Source organism: Vulpes lagopus, chromosome 2 (genome assembly GCF_018345385.1).
Source record: "Vulpes lagopus strain Blue_001 chromosome 2, ASM1834538v1, whole genome shotgun sequence".
Lineage (NCBI taxonomy): Eukaryota > Metazoa > Chordata > Mammalia > Carnivora > Canidae > Vulpes > Vulpes lagopus.
In genome coordinates this window covers 35521276-35540237 of record NC_054825.1, presented here as the reverse complement: position 1 = coordinate 35540237, position 18962 = coordinate 35521276, and the positions used below count along the sequence as shown (strand labels likewise).

The 18962-nt window shown below is 39.1% G+C and overlaps 1 protein-coding gene across 3 annotated transcripts in view; it reads left to right on the top strand.

Moving 5' to 3' along the window:
* PCGF5 (polycomb group ring finger 5) overlaps positions 1 to 18962 on the top strand; it is a 118438-nt gene that overhangs the window by 41281 nt on the left and 58195 nt on the right. Inside the window, exons 1-2 of one of the 3 annotated variants that reach the window (XM_041738176.1) lie at positions 8263 to 8525; positions 10509 to 10802. In XM_041738176.1, coding sequence (XP_041594110.1) covers positions 10691 to 10802 — 112 coding nt within the window. In that variant the 5' untranslated portion in view covers positions 8263 to 8525; positions 10509 to 10690. Of the gene's footprint in view, positions 1 to 8262; positions 8526 to 10508; positions 10803 to 18962 lie in introns of those variants that run through there. The other 2 variants (XM_041738157.1, XM_041738168.1) reach the window with 2 other exon arrangements.

Below are 18962 nucleotides of genomic sequence, written 5' to 3'. Positions count from 1 at the left end.
GCCTAAAATATTTACCATCTAACCCATTACAGATAGAATTTGCCAACCCCTATTCTAGGTAGTGCTTCCAAAATGCACAACCATATAATTGAACTTTAAGGGTCATTTGAGATATGTATTCCAAGTCTAAAGCAATTTTATAGATGGGCAGACCAAGGCTCATGAAGTGCTTTGCCAGCAATTGTAACTTGTTTGCTGTAATTTTCTTTTCCTTTTTAAAAAAAGGATGATTTTTTTCTCATAACATTTTTTATAATGGCAAAATATACATAACATAAATGTTACCATTTCAACCATGTAAGCGTACAGTTCAGTGGCATTAAATACATTCCTGTTGCTGTACAACCATCTCCACCATCCGTCTCCAGAACTTTTTCACCATCCCAAACTGAAACTCTGTGCCCATTAACCTAACTCTCCACTCCCCCTCTCTCTAGTCCCTGGCAATCATCATTGTACTTTCTATCTCTATGAGTTTGACTGCTCTAGATATTTCAGATGAGTAGAATCATACAATAGTTGTTCTTTTGTAACTGGCTGATCCAACTTTTTTTAATTGAAGGAAACATTCTTTACAGAAACAAGAAAATTCTAGCCTTTTCCCTGACTTATTTAAGCACCTGACTTGACCCAAGGTAAGCTGATCAACTTTACTTAATGCCCTCAGCTCTTAAAATGGCACATTTTAATATCTTTCTGTAAGGAATTCAATACAGTGTTGTGGTATTAGTTATGGTAAAAAATAAAGATCTTAAAATTTACAGTGGAATAGTCACAAATATTAGTTTTGCAGTTCAGGTATTTGCTTCCAGGATTTTGGCATAAGGGAATATAAGTGAATACTCAGAAAGTAATTTTGTGGGCATTGGAATCAGAGTCAAAGATGAAGGATGATAATTCAGGTCTCATGAGCCATGGATGGGCAGGATCAGAGGTGACTAGCTCAAGGTTTGCCAAATTCAGTGTGTCCTTATCCTAGATAATGCTGCCTATGCACAGCTCACATCTTGCCCTTTGCTCATCATTGTCTTTCTGTTTACATAAAGTTACTCCAGATGGGGTAAAATATAATTGATTATGAGTTAGTATACTAACTTTCACATTTCAGTTCTGCCTCCCTAAGACTATACTTAGATCACTCAATTGAAATGTTGAGTGTTCATAAAACTCTTTAGACTCTTGTGTACATCCTATTTCTTGATTTCATCTTGAGTGATATAAATTGTAATTTTCATATTTTACTCATTTCCCACTTAAAGAGTAACCTTATTTTAAAATTCTTATAGGGCAAGGAAGGGCAACAGGCGGAAATATTAGGTGACTAAGTGTTGCCTCCACATACATCCTCAAAGCAAGTAGATCATACTAAGGCATTTATTCTAAGTATTTGTCATCAGGCCTTAAATTAAATCTTCTGTTTTGTTGTTGTTTTGTTCAAATAGCAGGGAAGGTATAGATGAGAAATTCATAAAATTAATTCAGTGTTTATTTGCTTACTGTGTACTAAGTGCATTGCTTGAATTACCTCCTACAATCCCCTTAAAGACTTCTGAAATATGTACTTTTATTATATCCATTTAGTGATGAGGAAACTAAGACACAGAATTTTGCCCTATGACATAGCCAATAAGAGACTGTGCCAGAATTTGAATGCTGGCGATCTTGACTACAAAGTCAGATTTCATTTATTTGCTTGTTCATCTGTCCATTCATTCATTCCAACAAATATTTAATGAGAGCCTGTTATGTTTTAGGATTGATTCAAGGAATACAGCAGTAATGATAAAAACCATGTCCTCATGGAGCTTATGCTATTAACCACTTTTCTGTGAACCATCTTGTATTCTCCTTCATCATCTAGTCTACGATACTGAGATGCTAGTGCTTTTTTTCAGCTTCTCATCAAGAAGCTATTAGGTTTTGGTAAGTGGTAGGAGCTTTTCCTGTCAGCTCGGATAACCCCTTTCAACAGACAGAAATGAAGAAACCATTGAAGACAAACATCATTTCTTTCTTCTTGAACTATCAGACAGGTTATCATAGCTTTTGAAACTTCTGTGTGGTTTATCACCCTGAAGGTCAGGAATTAAGAGTATTTACCTTGTAGCTAATGCTGCCCTGCTTTAATGTAGGCCAGTGTTCTCTTAGTTTTCCCGAACACCTAAACACAGAGTTATCAGTATCTTAGTCATTAAGCCTGAATAGTTGAAGACCATATGAACACACTAATTTGCCTTTTGTTTTCAGGAATGTGTTTGGTTTTGGTTTTGATCCAAGACAGGATTGTGAAGTACAAGAGAGAAGGTTTCTCTGGAGATTTGCTTTCCTCCTCCTTCAGTTAGGCTTTCTTTCCTCCTGCTGGTTTCTTCACCTCCCAGCCAGCAAACTTACAGTTAATACCCTGCTAAAGTGGTTAAGTCATAACTAAAGCCTCCCATCCTTCCCTGCCCTTCCTCCCTTCCTTTGGACTAAGAAGTCTACTAATCTTGGTGAGCTTGGAACCCATAGCTCAAGAGATGGCTCATGAGGACTTGACTGTGTCCCCGCCTGGAGATTTTGCATTTTAATGGGAAATGTTTAGTCTCTGTTACCCCTTCATTTGAGGGGAGTAAATAAAGATTTCACACAAACACTTTCTACAACGTTGAATTAACCAAATTATTAAACATTTGGCAGAGGAGGATTAGTTTTCTTTGTGTCTTTGAATTGCTTAGTGTGAAATATTTAGGTTTCCACATCTTGTTCTTAAAATTGGGTATGATGAATATTGAGTTCAGAGGAAGGAATACTTTGTGACCATTGATTGCGTGCCTTACTTTATGCTGTGTCCTAGATCCATTGCCTTGCCTGCAGTGTCTCATTCATCCTATGAACTATCTCAACAACAGGACCTCTGCTGGGTGGTACAGGATTACCAAGTACTATTCAATTGCTGGTAGTCCACAAGATTGTTACTTACATCTTATATTTTTACAATCCTTTACAGTTTATAACTTAAACGTTTTTCACTTATCATCGCATTTAATCTTCTATATGCTCATTATAATAACATGTAAATATATAAAACAACCAGTGATTAAGATAACATTAACCGCAGTTTTCATAGGAAGAAAATGAAGCCAAAGGAAGTTAAGTGACCTGCCCCCAGGTTCTATTGCTCAGTCCATTGTCCCTTCCTCTAAACCGCAGCTACCTGTAAAATGAGGATGTTTTCAAATCATGTGCCTAGTCTCCTCTGGTATTTGAATATTTATGGCACTCAATTTTTATATTGCATTTTCTCCATTTGAATTTCATATCTTTTGGTAGGGTTTCTTTTTTTCCCCTAACTTTTCCATAATCACTCCTAACTTAGAAACATCTACATTCAGATTTGATGGAATATACTTAGTTTCTGCATGTCAGTTATTTGTCCATTTATGATCCTGAAAGATTTAATCTGACCTCCCAAAATAACAGTTGTGGTTTTGTCATGATGTTTTAAAATATCCATAGCCCTGATTATCAGAGTAAAAGCAGTTTTTTCTTACAGTCTGTACCTATTTTAGTTACATTCTCTGTTCTTCCAGTATAAATGGAACTTGCTCCAGCCAACTGTTGAAATTGCAGTAAAGAAAATACAGCTAGTTTTTTCTGCCTCTAAAAAGAGAGAAAAAAAGTTTTGTTAGTCTCTCTCCTTAGCATAATGTATTTCAGGCACTTTAAAGTATTTATTTAGCTAGTTGCACAGTCTTTCATAGACTAATCTTGTCCCTATACCTAATGCTATTTATCTGTACTCACTTTTAGTATATTGACTTCATTTCCCTTTTTTTTTCCCCTGGCTTTCTCATTAATTTTTCATATCCATAGCTTTTGGCATTTTTCTTGCTGTCTTATATTACTGGCATAGTCTTAAGCATGTAGGGCTAATTTCTTGACCACCAGTAGCACTCCTTTTTTCAGCTGGAGTTTTTGTCATTTAACACTTTATTAATAAATTTGATTTATTGCTCCATAACTGTTTCTTGTAGATAAGTTTCTATTCCCTGTTGTGATTTTAATTAGTAGTCCTGGATCACAGGGATTATGCCTAACATAACTTTGGAAAGATCCCTCCTAGAAGATACCAGAGAAAGAATACACAGAGTATGTATTATCATCTCATTAGAGTGTACTCATTAGAGTGCATGCAAATACTCAGCATTTCAGTCAGTATTTATTTGACTGCTTACCATTTTACCATCCGTTCTGCTAGTGAAGCAGTCAAGCAGTAGATCACCTGGGTTTACACAGTAGTAGGAGGTTCAACCAAAATAATCAGTTAATCCAAGTCAGTGTGATGGGACTTGAGAGAATAAGTTGAATTGTTATGTATATATGTGATATATGTTTATCAGGAAAGCTCTTCAGCAACTTCAAGGTGTCTAGGAAGGTCACCTTTGAGATCATCTGATACCTAAAGGATAAACAAGGTTTGACCAAATTTAGCAAAGGTGGGGAAGGGTGAAGGAATTGGGACAGGATGCTCATTTGGAAGGAAGAAGATCCATCTCTCTAGCTAGAGGGCAAAAATGTTTTTTTAGGACCGCAGCATAGAGTTCAAGGGGGAGGTTGTAGAAGTGATCTGGATCTGAGATGGGCTTATTAGGTGTTTGGGCTTTAGCCTAAGAACAGGAGTTTTTTTGTTTTTGTTTTGTTTTTTGGGGTTTTTTAAAAAGATTTTATTTAATTCTTTAACAAAAAAAGATTTTATTTATTCATGAGAAATACACAGAAAGAGAGGAGGCAGAGACACAGGCAGAGGGAGAATCAGGCTCCTCGCAGGGAGCCCAATGTGGAACTCAATCCCAGGACTCTGGGATCTTGCCCTGAGCCAAAGGCAGACATTCACCCAGGCGGCCCAGAACAGGAGTTTTTTTAAGGTGGGAAGCAACCTGATCCAGTTTTAGTTAAGAGACTCCTCTGGCTATGCTGTGGGGAATGGTTTGACAGACAGGAGCTGTATCTAAGAGTTCACTGAAGTAATGGAGGGTAGAGATGATAGTAATCTCAACCAGGGTAGGTTAAGTGGAAGGATTCAAGAGACATTTAGTAGAGAGAGTCCTTGAGAATTATTGATTGCAGGGGAGGGGTGCATTAAGAGAAAAAGAGACATGGCTGAGGGTGATTGGAACTCCTTCAGTTCTGTTCTCACTCCTCCATCACTGATTTTAGGTAGTCATACATTTTGATCTGTGATATCCATGGCTATAAAAATAAATACATTTGGGCCAAGGGGGACTTTAGATTTTAATATTTTCTAAAATCTCTGTAGGAAGACTTTTAGATTACAGAGGGTAGTTTTGTTACAAATATTCTATATAAAAAGATTAAATAGCATACTTAGGTATATAAAATAATTTACAGTAATGAAAAAGCCATCTTACTTAATGTCCCAGGGGAAATACAAAGTTATAACCCTATTTTTAAACATTACGCTATTAAACATCAGTTCATTGATAGTATATTTATTAGCCAAGCACAGAATGTGAACTTTTCAGTACAGAATTACCTACCTATCCATTACCCGGCCTTCATTGAAATAAAAATCTAGACATAAAATATAAAGTAATGAAAATGTTTGTTAGGTATACAGATAGCTCCAAGTAGTTGCAAGGGTTATCAAGAGCCATTTGTAGTTCCCTGGAAGTCTGGATCGATGATCAAATGAAACAAGTTACTGCTTTGGGATTATGTACTTTGATAGGAATTTACCAGTTGCAGTTCCCTCCTAAATACCACATAGGCAAGTATTTCCCTCTCTCCCTTCACCCATTGTAGTCTCCCTTTGTTCCTTGTTTCTTTTAAGTTAGTTTCTTACCAAAACTCCTTTAAAATCTTGGACTTAGGAAGTTTCCTTGAGAAGTATTCATGATATGGAACTGGTACCTTTGTTTTGGTCTTGGCTTTATCAAAAGCAGATCTGTGATTATGAACTTGTCACTTCTCAGGATCTTGGTTTCTACATTTGTAAAATGAGAAGGCTGAAGTAGATTTGTGATTAAGGGTAATCTGAGCGATGATTCTTTTATCTGCCTTTTTCCCCCCTAGTCTTGTGTATCCAGTTGCTTCCAGGCCTTTATTTGAGGGTCCCACTGGTACTTAAGATTTGTTATCAGAGCCACCCCTCTCATATGGAGGCCTCTATGGTTTGTTCCAGCCCCACTATCAGAACCAAAGGACTTAAGAGGTAGGTTACTGGAAAGTATTCCCATGGGAAGGAGAGCAGCACAGCCCTTGAAAGTCGTATGTTTAGATGCTCGGTACCTATACATGTCAGGAAAACTTGTCCCTTTATAGCATTCCCTTGTGTCATTTCTTTTGTTATTTTTTTTTAACCAGACAAATGTTTGAGTTTTATTTTATTTTATTTTTTTTGTATGTGCTTTTTTTTTTTTCTTGGAATGGAAAAGGTAGGGTGGTTGCTGAAGAAGGAAAATGAGAAACTACTGAACATTTTACTACAAAATATGCTACCTCCAGGGACACAAGGCAAAGATTTCCTTACAAAGGTTGTAATTCTCTCTCCCACTCTCAAGTCCACCATTTGCAGTTTTGGTTATAGCAGTGCCACCTCTATACCTATCTTCAGGCACTGCTCTAGCATATTCATCACCCCTCCTTCCATTGTTAACATAGAAGCCTTCCCAATATCCATCCTCAAGCGCATTTCCTCAGGGAATGCTGATTAACCCCACTTACCGTTAATCACCACTCACATGTAAGCTCCTCCAGACCTTCGTTAAGTGTTATTCTTTAAAAGTATATTTAAAGTAGATTCAGATAAAGTGGGAGAATACCAATATATAAAAGTATATATAGTAGAATCTTCCATTACATGTTACACATACACCTGAACCAGGGTGACTTTTCTTATATTGATCTGTTTTGTCTCCAAGATAAAAGATCTGAATGTATCCTTCCATCTGTGAAGTCATTTAACCAAACTTGTTTTCTGTGCTTATTTGTGATTGCTTGATTTATTGAAGTTGATCCTAGCTTAGAAATTGGCATGTGTGCTTTTGCAAAATGATTCTTATAAGGACTATAAAAACGTGGTCATTGAAAAAGCTGTTTGAGAAAATGTATTGCTCTTGCTGTGATATTAACAATGGTATTTTTTAAATGTTATGTCCAGTCTACCTAAGTTTAATTATAAATTGGATATTTTTTGAAAGCTGTCTTCCTCTACTTCTTTGATGTATTCAAATTTGTAATAGATCTTTGAACACCAGTTGGTGTGGGGTTGTTGGTTTGCCACTCGAACCATCTCTACAATCTACCCTCTGATAATGACAGTGACTCCTATGAATAGGAAATAAAAGAAATACTTTGCATTAATCCCCCACCGCACCTCAGTACCGTCAATTCCCTAGCCCCCACTGCTCTCACTTCGACAGAAGCAAAGACGATGTAATTACAACACTTTTCCCTCTAATACACAAATTGAAACCATCCTTTACTGATTCCCTTTGGGATGTTTGTTTTAACTTTTGTTTTACTGGTGGAGACCACACTGATTTTGGTTTGCCTGCCACCCTAGGATTACTTGATTGCAGTCTTCTAAGAAGCAAAGAACCAGGTCTAATTTAATGTTTAGCAAAATAGTGGTCGTAGTAGAAATTTGTAAGTTTTTGGAATGCAGCAGGATAGGATTGAATGAGGTTAAGGAATCTTTAATGCGTGCTTTTGAATAAATCTTTTCAGTGAATGGTCTCTTGTGGATCTCAAAGCCACTAGGAAGAGAACTGGGGTATTTGTTTTGAACCTTGCAAGTAGTAGTAACTCTTTACCTTTCTACTAATACCCCACCCCCAGCACGCTCCAGCTTGCTCACATTTGTCAGCGATCCCCACCCCACGGCAGCAAGTTCATTAGTGACTTTTCCATGAGATGCAAATCAAGAAAGGTCTCGGTCCTCGCTGCGGCGCAGGTGGGCCTGGCTTGAGGAAGACGCAGCCTATAGACCGTTCCGCAGGGTGGCTCATTATCGGCGCTGACCGTTGCTTTCCAACACACCGGGGAAAACGTACCAGGCAGTTACGATGCAGACAACCGGGAGGGGTGGTGGTGAGGACAGGAACCGAGATAAAATTTGGCCAAGGCTACGTGTCGCACCGAAGCCACCACAGCAGGGCGGGCGGGGAGGCCGGGCGGGAGGCCGGGCGGGGAGGCCGGGCACCTGCGGGGAGCGCGGGCGGGGCCGGGGCGGGCCGGGGCGGGCCGGGGCGGGCCGGGGCGGGGCCGGCCGGGGGCGCCGGCGGTTGGAAGGGGGTGGAGTTGCCCTTGGAGGCGGCACCGGCCCTGGGCCCCGAGGCCCGCCGCGCCCTATCGGGCCCGAGCCGAGTGGCCCAGCGGAGCCGGCGCGCTCCCGCCTGCAGGGGGAGGGCGGACGGGGCGCGGGGACCGGCCAGGCCGCGGCGGGCGCTGTTTCTCTTTCACTTTCCTTCCCTCCGAGGCCGGCGCGCTGGCGGGCGAGGAGCGGCGGCGGCGGCGGCCGCGGGGTAGGTACCGGGCGGGCGTGAGAGGCGGCCGAGGAGCCCCCGCGCCCCGCGCCCCGCGCCCCGGCTGTGCCCGCGGCGGGAGCGGCACCTCCAGGCACCTGCCGCGGCCGGCCTCGCCTGGAGCGCGGAGAGCCCCTCGGGGCCGGGCCGGGCCGGGCCGGGGCGGGGCCGGGCCGGGGGCGGCTGGGGGTCGGGAGGGTGTCGGGGGGCTGGGGAGCCGCGTCCCGCCCTGGGGCGCGGGGGGGGGGCGGGCTGCCGGGCTCGGCCCCGGGAGAGGCGGCGCGTCTGCCCCGGCGCAGCCCCGGCCTGGCCCTGCGGGAGCGGCGCGTCCTCCCGGCCCGGGCCCGCGCACCTGCCGGAGCGGCGGGGGACTCGTGCCTGGACCCCGGAGGCCGCGGGAAAGTTGGGTGCCGCCCGTCCCTGAGCCGCTGGCTTCCTCTGACTGTCGTGACGGGACTCTGGGGCTGACTCTCCCCAACCGCCGGGGCCGGGAGCGTGCATTTCCTCTTTAGAGGACTTTCCCTCAACTCTGGAGCTTCGTGGCCCACCTGTGGAGAGGGCAGGGCCGCTAGTCCGGGTAGAGGAGAAGCCTGGCCCCAGGCCCCGATGCGTTACTGAAGGTCGTACCGGCTGAGGACCCGACCCCAGACCCCCTCGCCTCTTATTTATGCCCTTTGTGCTGCCCCCTCGTACCACGCAAAACCCGTTCCGTGCACATTCGTTAGGGCGATGTGTCTTTATGGCTTTTGCCTCTCCCGTTGCTTTATACCTGTGAGCTAACAGCTAAGATAGGAGAAAAGTTGCTGTTTATAGGGGTAACTTAGGAAGTCAGTGCCTTCTTTCATGCTGTGTTTTCTCAGAACACATTTGTTTGTAAGAAACCTTTTTAGACTTTTTTTTCTTTAGCAACCCCATGTACCAGCCAACAATGGTAAACATTTCTGGAAATAAGTTAATGACATTTAGCTTTCACCGTGTGCTAGCTTTATGTATATGGTCTCATTTAATCCTTGTCACCCTAGGGAGCTGGCACTCTTATTTTTATTTTATAGTTAAAAAAAAAAAACAGATTGAGAGGTGATAAGTAACATTGCCCAGGTTACACACTTACTAAATGTGATCGGTTTCTATCAAAGACGGTCTAATAGAGGACATGAAGAATGAATGTAACTATAAATCAAAGGAGAATGTAACAGAAGAGAGGGTACCCTGAGGATAACTTTGGAGAAGCGTTTCAAAGGATATAGGTAGGATTTAGAAAAGAGGAAGGGCTTGTTGGACAGCCAGTATACGGAGGCTGCAGAATGGACTGTGAAAGAGTGATCCTTTAAGTTTGCCTAAAGAAAAGTGTTGGAAAAGTATGCTAAGGTCAGCCTGTGGAAGGTCTTATATGGAAAGCTAAGGAGTTTAAATGTCTGTTTATAAAGAGGAGACACTGTCAGTCTTTGAGAAGACGACCCAAATGTGATAGAATAAAATAACGCTGGTAGAATGTAAGATGGAGTGCAGGCGGAGAAGATAATAGTCAAGTAGGATCGCTATGGATGCATGGGAAAGGATGTCGACTTGATTTCATTGACTGGATAAGGGACACAAAATGGAAATAGGAAGTATATTGGTAGAGAGGATAGTGACTTCAACGTTGAATCTTTTAACTTGTATTGGCAAGAACTCCTAATAGAGCAGGCGAGCAGATAGCTAAGATGCATTACTGAAGAGGTAAAGATACCAAAACTAGAGTTTGTCACTTTAGGTCTCATTTGTATGGAGGTGATAGTTAAAGCTCCAGGATTGGATGAATTTGTCATTATCCTGAATTAAGTCAAAGCAGGTTTACAAATCAATTTGACAGTGAGAAACATGTTCTATTTACCCATCCACCCAATTTGGAGTAACACTTGCTGCTGTTATGTTATTAATACAGTATTAGGAATTTGACACTTCTTTTTCCCTCTCATCTTTTTAAAACTATCATGGAAACAGATATGGGAAAGCAGAACCACCGAAAGTAGTGATGACCAGCGATCTCATGATAAATCTGGATGTTAGTTCTCATGCCTCAGGACATCCAGTTGGGAACTCCACACCAGCTCCTGGGCTCAGACTTCATCCACTTACTACCCCTCTTTGCCTGAACTACTAAAGCCAGTCCTAGCTAACCACGAATGGCTACCCAAAGGAAACACTTGGTGAAAGATTTCAATCCTCACATCACCTGCTACATCTGTAAAGGGTACCTGATCAAGCCAACCACAGTGACGGAATGCCTCCATACCTGTAAGTATTCTTTTAAAACTACTGCATTTGGGCTTTATATCTAGATTTTAGCTTTCAAAATGGTAAGTAACTCCAAGAATCATCCTAACTTTGAATTTATTTTCAGGATTGAATTTGTCATTGGGATACCAGTGGCATGAAATTTTTCCTCTGTTATTATGTAATAGTTGACTTTTATCTAATTTTAATGTTTTATTTATTTATTTATTTATTTATTTATTTATTTTTTAAATTTTTATTTATTTATGATAGTCACAGAGAGATAGAGAGAGAGGCAGAGACACAGGCAGAGGGAGAAGCAGGCTCCATGCACCGGGAGCCCGATGTGGGATTCGATCCCGGGTCTCCAGGATCGCGCCCTGGGCCAAAGGCAGGTGCCAAACCGCTGCGCCACCCAGGGATCCCCTAATTTTAATGTTTTAAAACATATTATTGATTATAGTTTTTTAAATGAACTATTTTAGGTTTTTTTATTTTAAAAAGTTATATTGAAGGAATTAATCTGCTCACAGGTTTTGTTGGAGTATACATTCTTTCATTCATTGGCTTTTTTAGACCACTTTATTGAGGTATGGTTGACATACAAAAAGCTGTAGATATTCAAAGCATACAACTTGATGAGTTTAGAAATAAGTATAGACCCATGAAACCACCATCATGTCTATGCCATAAACCTATTACCTCCAGAAGTCTTCTTGACTATTATTAATAGTATTATTGTGATATGAACACTTAACATAAAATCTACCCTCTTAGGAAATTTTAAGCATGCAACACTGTAATATTAACTATAGGCACTATGCTGTGCAGTAGATCTCTAGGACTTACTTACCTGTTTAACTGAAATTTTGTATCCTTTGGCCAAAAAGCCCACAGTTTGTGCATCACTTGGGAACTTTTGTTAGGTGTACATTATCAGGCCCCCACTCCAGAACTCCTGAATTAGAAACTCTGGGAGCGGGCCCAACAATCCATGGTCGTCAGCAAGCCTTCTAGGTGATTCTGAAGTATGATTGAGTTTGAAAACCTCTGTTCTAATATGATCATATCTATCAAGTTTCTTTTTCACCTTGCCTATCAGTAGAAGGTTCATTTTTATAGTCACTTATGCCAGAGTTCCACATACTTTTTGTTTTTCTGCCTGTATGAAATTATTTGCCTATTTCAATGAAAGTAATTCCAGTAAGTTCTAGATTAATGCCTATTATGTGCACTAAATAGATATTTTATATACTTGATTACAATTAGCTTTACTATAACCGTGAAATAGTTTGGAGTAGTTATTGGGAGGAAAGAGTATAGAGATTATCTTCATTTTGTGGGTGTGGAAACCATGAGTTAAGAAACTTGCCCAGTATTGGTGAACCTATATTCCAACTCCAAAGCTCATGCTCTTTTTGAGATAACCTGGTGCTTTTTTTTTTTTTTAATCCTCCCCTTTCTCTGTTCTCCTGCTACTGAACTGGCATAAATATTATATCAAGAGTCTTAAAGAGGGGTGCAGAATAGAGAATTACCTGGAAATGGCTAAAATGGCAAATTTTGTGATATATATTATACCCAATAAAAAAATAGAATCACCTAGAAAACTGTTTAAACATACATATGCTCAGCATTCCACTTAGACAGATTTGGTAGATCATTTGTGGTGAGGTCCATGCATGTGTGTTTTGGAAAACCTTTCCAAAGTGATGATATATATTACCTTTGGATGGCCTCTGCTATCCAATTAGCAATTTGCTATGAACTATCTTGAAATACTAATTTACTGCTGCCCTGTATCATTACTTAACTTGAACAATTACCAGTTAAAAATCATTGAACAAATATTTATTGAATACCTAGTGTGTGCCAGGTACCATCTATTCCAGACAGAACAGATAAAATAATGAACAAGATAGTAAAAAAAAAAAAAATCTGTGCTCTTGAGAAGTTGAACATTCTAGTGGGTGAAACTAATAAACATGTGCCATGTTAAGTAGTGATCAGTGATATAAAGCGAACAAAGAAGGGTTGTAGATGGGAGAGATGGGGTTATTTTACATAGAATGTCAGGGTGTTAAACTCTTTGATATGATTACATTTGAACACAAACTGAAGGAACTGAGCTCTGGATATATGGGAAGAGCATTCTAGGGAAAAGAAAGTATTAGGCCTTGAGGCAGAATGTGCTTAGAAAGGTTATGGAACAGCAGTCACTGCAGGTCAGCTGAAAGATTATAGAGTCTTCAACCAGAGTAATTAGGTGTGAAATGGAGATGGGGAAAAGTGATTGGATTATGGATGTATTTTGGAAAAAGAGCCAATGGATGTGGCTACTCTAGGGCAAGGACTTTGTCTTATACTTCCATGTTTCCTGCTACACCAAAGATGATACCTGGACATGGTCCACAGTCTGTTTTATTTTGCTTCTTGTAACATTTGTGCACTATTTTTTCCCTTTTTTTTAAAAAAAAAAAACACAGGTTTTTTTGTTTTGGTTTTTGGTTTTTTGAGAGAGAGAGAAAAAGAGAGCACAAGCGAGCAGAGGGAGAGAGAGAAATAGACTCGCTACTGAGCATAGAGTTTAATGCAGGGCTCAATCCCAGGACCCCAGGATCATGACCTGAGCCAAAGGCAGATGCTTAACCTACTAAACCACCAGGCACCTTTGTGCATTATTTTCATATTTGGATTTCTCCAGCAAAAACTGCCAACTCTGGAAGATAAGAAGAAAGCCCAAATTCTCCAATATCTGCCTTTCTAACATATTTTATGTTTTTCTGAAAGAAAATTTTCTCTGGGACATAATGAAATCTCAATTTATATGCCACTGTTTTGGAAGAAAAACAAAGGATTCCAGAAGTATAAATTGTGTCAGGATATAAGCAAGGGCTGTGTTTATGTTTGCAACAGCAGTTTAAAGTCTAAAAGGGTAAGTGACAGTTTAACTGCACAAGTCATTCTAGCCTGAACAACTGCTTTGCTGTATCAAGCCCTTTACTAAGAATGAATGTACGTGGCAGAAGTGGAATTAAAAGGCAGTGATAAACCATAAATGTGACTTTTATCATCAGCAGGAAACAGAATAGTGGAGTAAATGATGAAGGAGTCAGGTACTCAACCTGGTGTCTCTGGAGATCCAAGGATCCTGTAGTACTCATCTTCAACTTCCTGGTCCTTGGATTTCTGAGTATTGTTTTGTTTGTGTTTATATTGGGGCTTGTAGCCAAAAACTATCCCATTTGCAAAGTATCCTATTATTTGTAATGATAAAATTAACAGTACTGCAAAGCAGTGTTCCTCTATCATTGTTTGGGTCTTCGATCTTACACAGTTTTCTTATGTATAATGTGGGTCAGATATAGTGATACCATGATTTGAGATAGTATGAAATAAAAAAGTCAGCCAAATGGGATAGGAGGAAAGTGAGAAATGCTAAGTGACATTGTAGTATATATACCATAGTATTTTTATCTTGATTTAGGCAAATAAAAAGAATATCTTACTAAAATAACTTTGTACAAAGACTGTGATTTTGTGAGTCTTTATTGTAAGTAAAGAATAGGTGAAACATAGTTCTTGTTATAAAAATTTATAATAAAATATAAAGGTTTTAGTGTCTCTGTTCAAATTTGAAATATATAAATGAATATATAAATGGAACATTATTATTCTTGAGCAAAACCGGACATGGAATCCACACTTCTGGACTTTCTGGTCAAATGAAGAAAGAGTAATCAAGTTAAGAAATATATGAAATAAATGTGGATGTCAATAAGTACCATGAAACTAATGAACAGAATGATAAAATAGCAGGTATGGGTCAGGATATTGCAGCAGAATGCCATGCAAGAGAAGAAACTGGAGGTTTTCTTTTCTTTTTTTTTTTTTAATTCCTAAGCCATAGGCCTTGGCCTTCTCACACAAGGATATGAGTGTGCTTGGGCCTGGCTATGGTAGAGTTGTGGAGGGAGGGAAGGAGGGATCATGAGTGGTTCTCCCTGCTTTGTAGGGATAAATGAAGTTAGTTTACTCTTCTTTCAAAATACTCTGCAAATGCATTTCACCTTTCTTTCTCCTCAAATCAGATAGGTTGATGCTCTCTCATTCTTCAGTTGAGAAATTCTAGAGCTAACACTGCCTGGCTTCTCTATCAATGTAGAGAGAAGGGCCAACAGGACCAGCAGGATGACTGATTATAGTAGCCCTTGATGTCGCTAGTACTACAGCTGTGTGGAAGAAAGAGAAAGGGGCAAGCCGGCAGAAGGATAGGAGAGGCAGAGATGGCAGGGCAGGATGAGTCCCAGGCTCCTGGGGAAGGAGTTGCAAAAAAAATTTTAAAAGCTTATAAAAGCCCTATCTTTAGGTGGGTTCATACCTTACCTACTGACACCACTTATCTTCAGCTGGCCAAGGACACTTGATAAAAATAAAATATTAAAATGAAGTAAAAAAGTAAAACAAATGAATTTGAGCTTTACATGGTCACTTCGTGATAGATGAATCAAATCCACATTAACCATTGTTACAGGTCTGAGATTATTTTTTTCTTTTTTTTTTAATATTAAATTTATTTATTTATTTATTTTTGGTGTTCAATTTGCCAGCATATAGAATAACACCAAGTGCTCATCCCGTCAAGTGCCCCCCTCAGTCTGAGATTATTTTAACTCAAACCAAAAACCTAAGGAAATAAACATGTCCACCCAAATAATTACTGAATTACTTAGGATAATTAGTTGTCAGGTACTTTGTTAGCCACTAGGGTAGAGTGGTAAAAAAGATAAATTTGGAACTTTAACTCGATCAAGCAAAACTTTTCATAAGCTAAGAAGAAATTTCTGCATGTGTGGGCCTTTTTCTTTTCTGTGTGAAGTCATCTACTCTGGGTCTTCAACTGCATATGCTGATGTCTCCCAAATCTTTATTTCTGGCATACACCTTTCTTCTCAGTTTCAGAATCCTACTGGATGTGCACTTGAATGTCCTAAAGCCACCTGGGGCTCAGCATGTCTAAAAATGAATGAATTTTATGGGATGCCATCACTCAGTTATCCCAGAAGGAAATAAGCTCCACACTTGACTCTGTTTATCTTCCCTAACACAAAATAGGGACCAAGTCCTGTCTGGTGTGTCTTTAATATCTCTTAAATCTGTGCCTTAACTTCTGCCCCGCTGTGACTGTTCTGTTCAGGCTCTCATTACTTCTCACCAGTTACTGCAGCCCACTTCTAACCTGTGTCAAAGTGTGATCATCCAGCTATTTTCGTCACTCACTCTTCAACCAACCCAGAATTTCCTAGAGATCTCTTAGTGCCCTCAGGATAAATTAAAGCTACTTAGCTGTACCCACCCCTTCCTCCCTCACCACCTACTGCACACACATATGCATACTTGGTTCAGCTGTATGCTCTGCTTAGAATGTACTTTTGCTTGTAAGCCCACCTAGCCATTACCCATCCCTTAAAACTCTTCTCCAAGATATGCCACCCACCTGTGACTGCAGGCAGATTTGGGTTACATGTATCCTTGGTACCTGGTATTTGAATGCTTAATAAATGATTAAATGAATAAATAAATGGCCAATTTGTTGATTATTGTTCTTTTATAGATTCACGTGCAGTAATAGGTAGCTTGAAAGGCATGTAGGCAATGTCGGTTAGGAATTACATATTTTGAGAAACTGTGTTCTACAATATAGGTGGAAGCCATGTGGGTCTTAGAGAGGGAGAGATGCTGGGTTGGGGACCAGAGATCGTCAGTTATAGATTCAAGGATGCTCTGCCTCTTGCACTTAGATCCTCAGAAACTTTTTGAGGTTGCTTAGAGTGTATTTGCTTGTTGTTGACTTAAAATGAAAGACTTTTCACTTATCCTAAAAACAAAGGAGCTTTGTTTCAGCAGCTAACATGGAAGAATACAGTGCATTGGTTCTTAACTCTTTTGTGGTTAGAGGCCCCCCCTTAAGAGTTTAATGACTCTTTCCTCAGGAAAAGAAAGAGGGTGATAGACATAGAAATCTGTGGTACCGGAAAGAAACGCTTTCTTCTCTGAGCCCTTTCAGAGATTGTAGCTGTAATCCCTTCACTAAGAATGAATTCTTTAGAAAAACATTACTATACTTAGTTTTTAACTTCTGCGAAGAAGATTGATAATTTAGTTGATGCGGCAGTTAAGGGACTTGGTGATTTTACGTGATAATAAGTAAAAATGAAGGAGCAACTTAGAAGATGATAAAATTTAAGTATGACCAGCCATTGATTGATTCGGAACAAGTATTATAACTGCAAAAGTATTTTAAGGTACAGAGATCTCTTGATACGTTGTTATTCAATTTTTAAAAACCTTAGGCTACATACACTTGGCTATTCAAATTGCAGTCTCCAGACTAGCAGCATCGACCAGCAGCAACATCATCTGAGAACTTGTTATAAGTGCACATTCTTGGGTCTTATCATAGACCTGCTGAATCAAAATCTCCAGGGAGAAGGCCAGAAATTCTTATAATAAGAAGGTCCTCAGGTGATTCTGTGGTGTACAAGTCTGAAAAGCACAGCTTATGACCAGATGTTTATAATACTAGCATATTTCAACTAGGCAGTTTATAATCAGACAGTAATTAAATCATACTGTAATTAAAATAAATGCTAATAAAAGGTTAATAGCTGTTATTTATTGAATGTTTGTTGTATTTGTGGTCATAAGCTTTACATTTATCATCTTATTTCATCTTCCCAAGAACCCTTCTAGTTAGGTGGCATTATTTAATCATTCAGCAGATGTTTATTAGCACCTATATTGTGCCAGTCATTACTCTGGCCAGTGGAAACATGGCAGTAAACAAGACAGGCATAGCCTATGCCCTCCTAGAACTTATATTCTAATAGGAGAGACAGGCAATAAGCAAGTAAATGCTATAAGAAAAAAATAAAACAGAGGAAGGTCTTTCTTGGGAGTTGCCATTTGAACAGAAACCAAAATAATAGGAAAGAGCTGTGAGAAGGTCTAAGGGAAGAGCATTTCAGATTTTTTCCAATATTTTTCACAGAGACAGGACTCAGAAAGGTTAAGTAACAAAGCTAAAAATGCTGGAACTGGGCTCTAAATCCTGGACATCTGACTCTGGCATATTTTCATAATATATTATGACATTTTCCTAATTTTATTTTTTCTTCTTTCTGCTTCGCTTTGTTTTCTGAAATTTCTTCAAGAAAACAGATAAATTCAAATATAGATATTTTTAAAAATATTTTTATATATTTATGTATAACAAAATTTTATTTAAAATTTATATAAATTTTATAATTTATAAATTGTGTTATATAATTGTCATAATTTATCATTTACTATTGTAATTAATATATATTTAGAATTTATAAATTACCTTTTTTTTTTAAAGATTTTATTTATTTATTCATGAGAGACAAGAAAGAGAGGCAGAGACATAGAGGGAGAAGCAGGCTCCATGCAGGGAGCCCAATGAGAGACTTCATCCCAGAACTCCAGAATCATGCCCTGAGCCAAAGGCAGGCATTTAACTGCTAAGCCACCCAGGCATCCCTTTATTTTAAATTTATATATATATTAATATACTTTATAATACATTTGTATATATATACATATATATATATATCCTCTTCTAGCTATGTTTGCATGACAATATACTTGTCATTACTTACCCAGTCATGATCTGAACTTACTAAATCTGAATAAATAGCCATTATAATGGAGAAAAGATATAAATTGAATTTTCCAACAACTTATTCTTAATAAAATTCAGTTTTTAGGGTCAAGACTTGTTTTTAGACTAAAAATCAAAGGCCTAATTAGAAATTATATTTAAAGTTTCAATAGGTTGCAAATACAGTGTTTTAGCATTGTATTAGAAGTGAGGTCATTTGTATACTGATGTTACAGGTTTCAAACTATTCTGGCAGAAACGAGTCATTTATTCATGAAAATGATTATAGCATTCATTTTGATGATTCTTTTTAAATAAGAATAGTTATAGATCTTAAACATTCTAGGTATCATCTATTATTAGCAATAATGCTAAAGAAAAATTATATTAAACTTATGATTCTTTTAGCTTTTGAAATTGCATTAGATAGTAAAGAGTGTTTAAACAGATGAACAAAGCATTGTTGTGGACACTAAAGGGCAAAACTAGAGGATAAG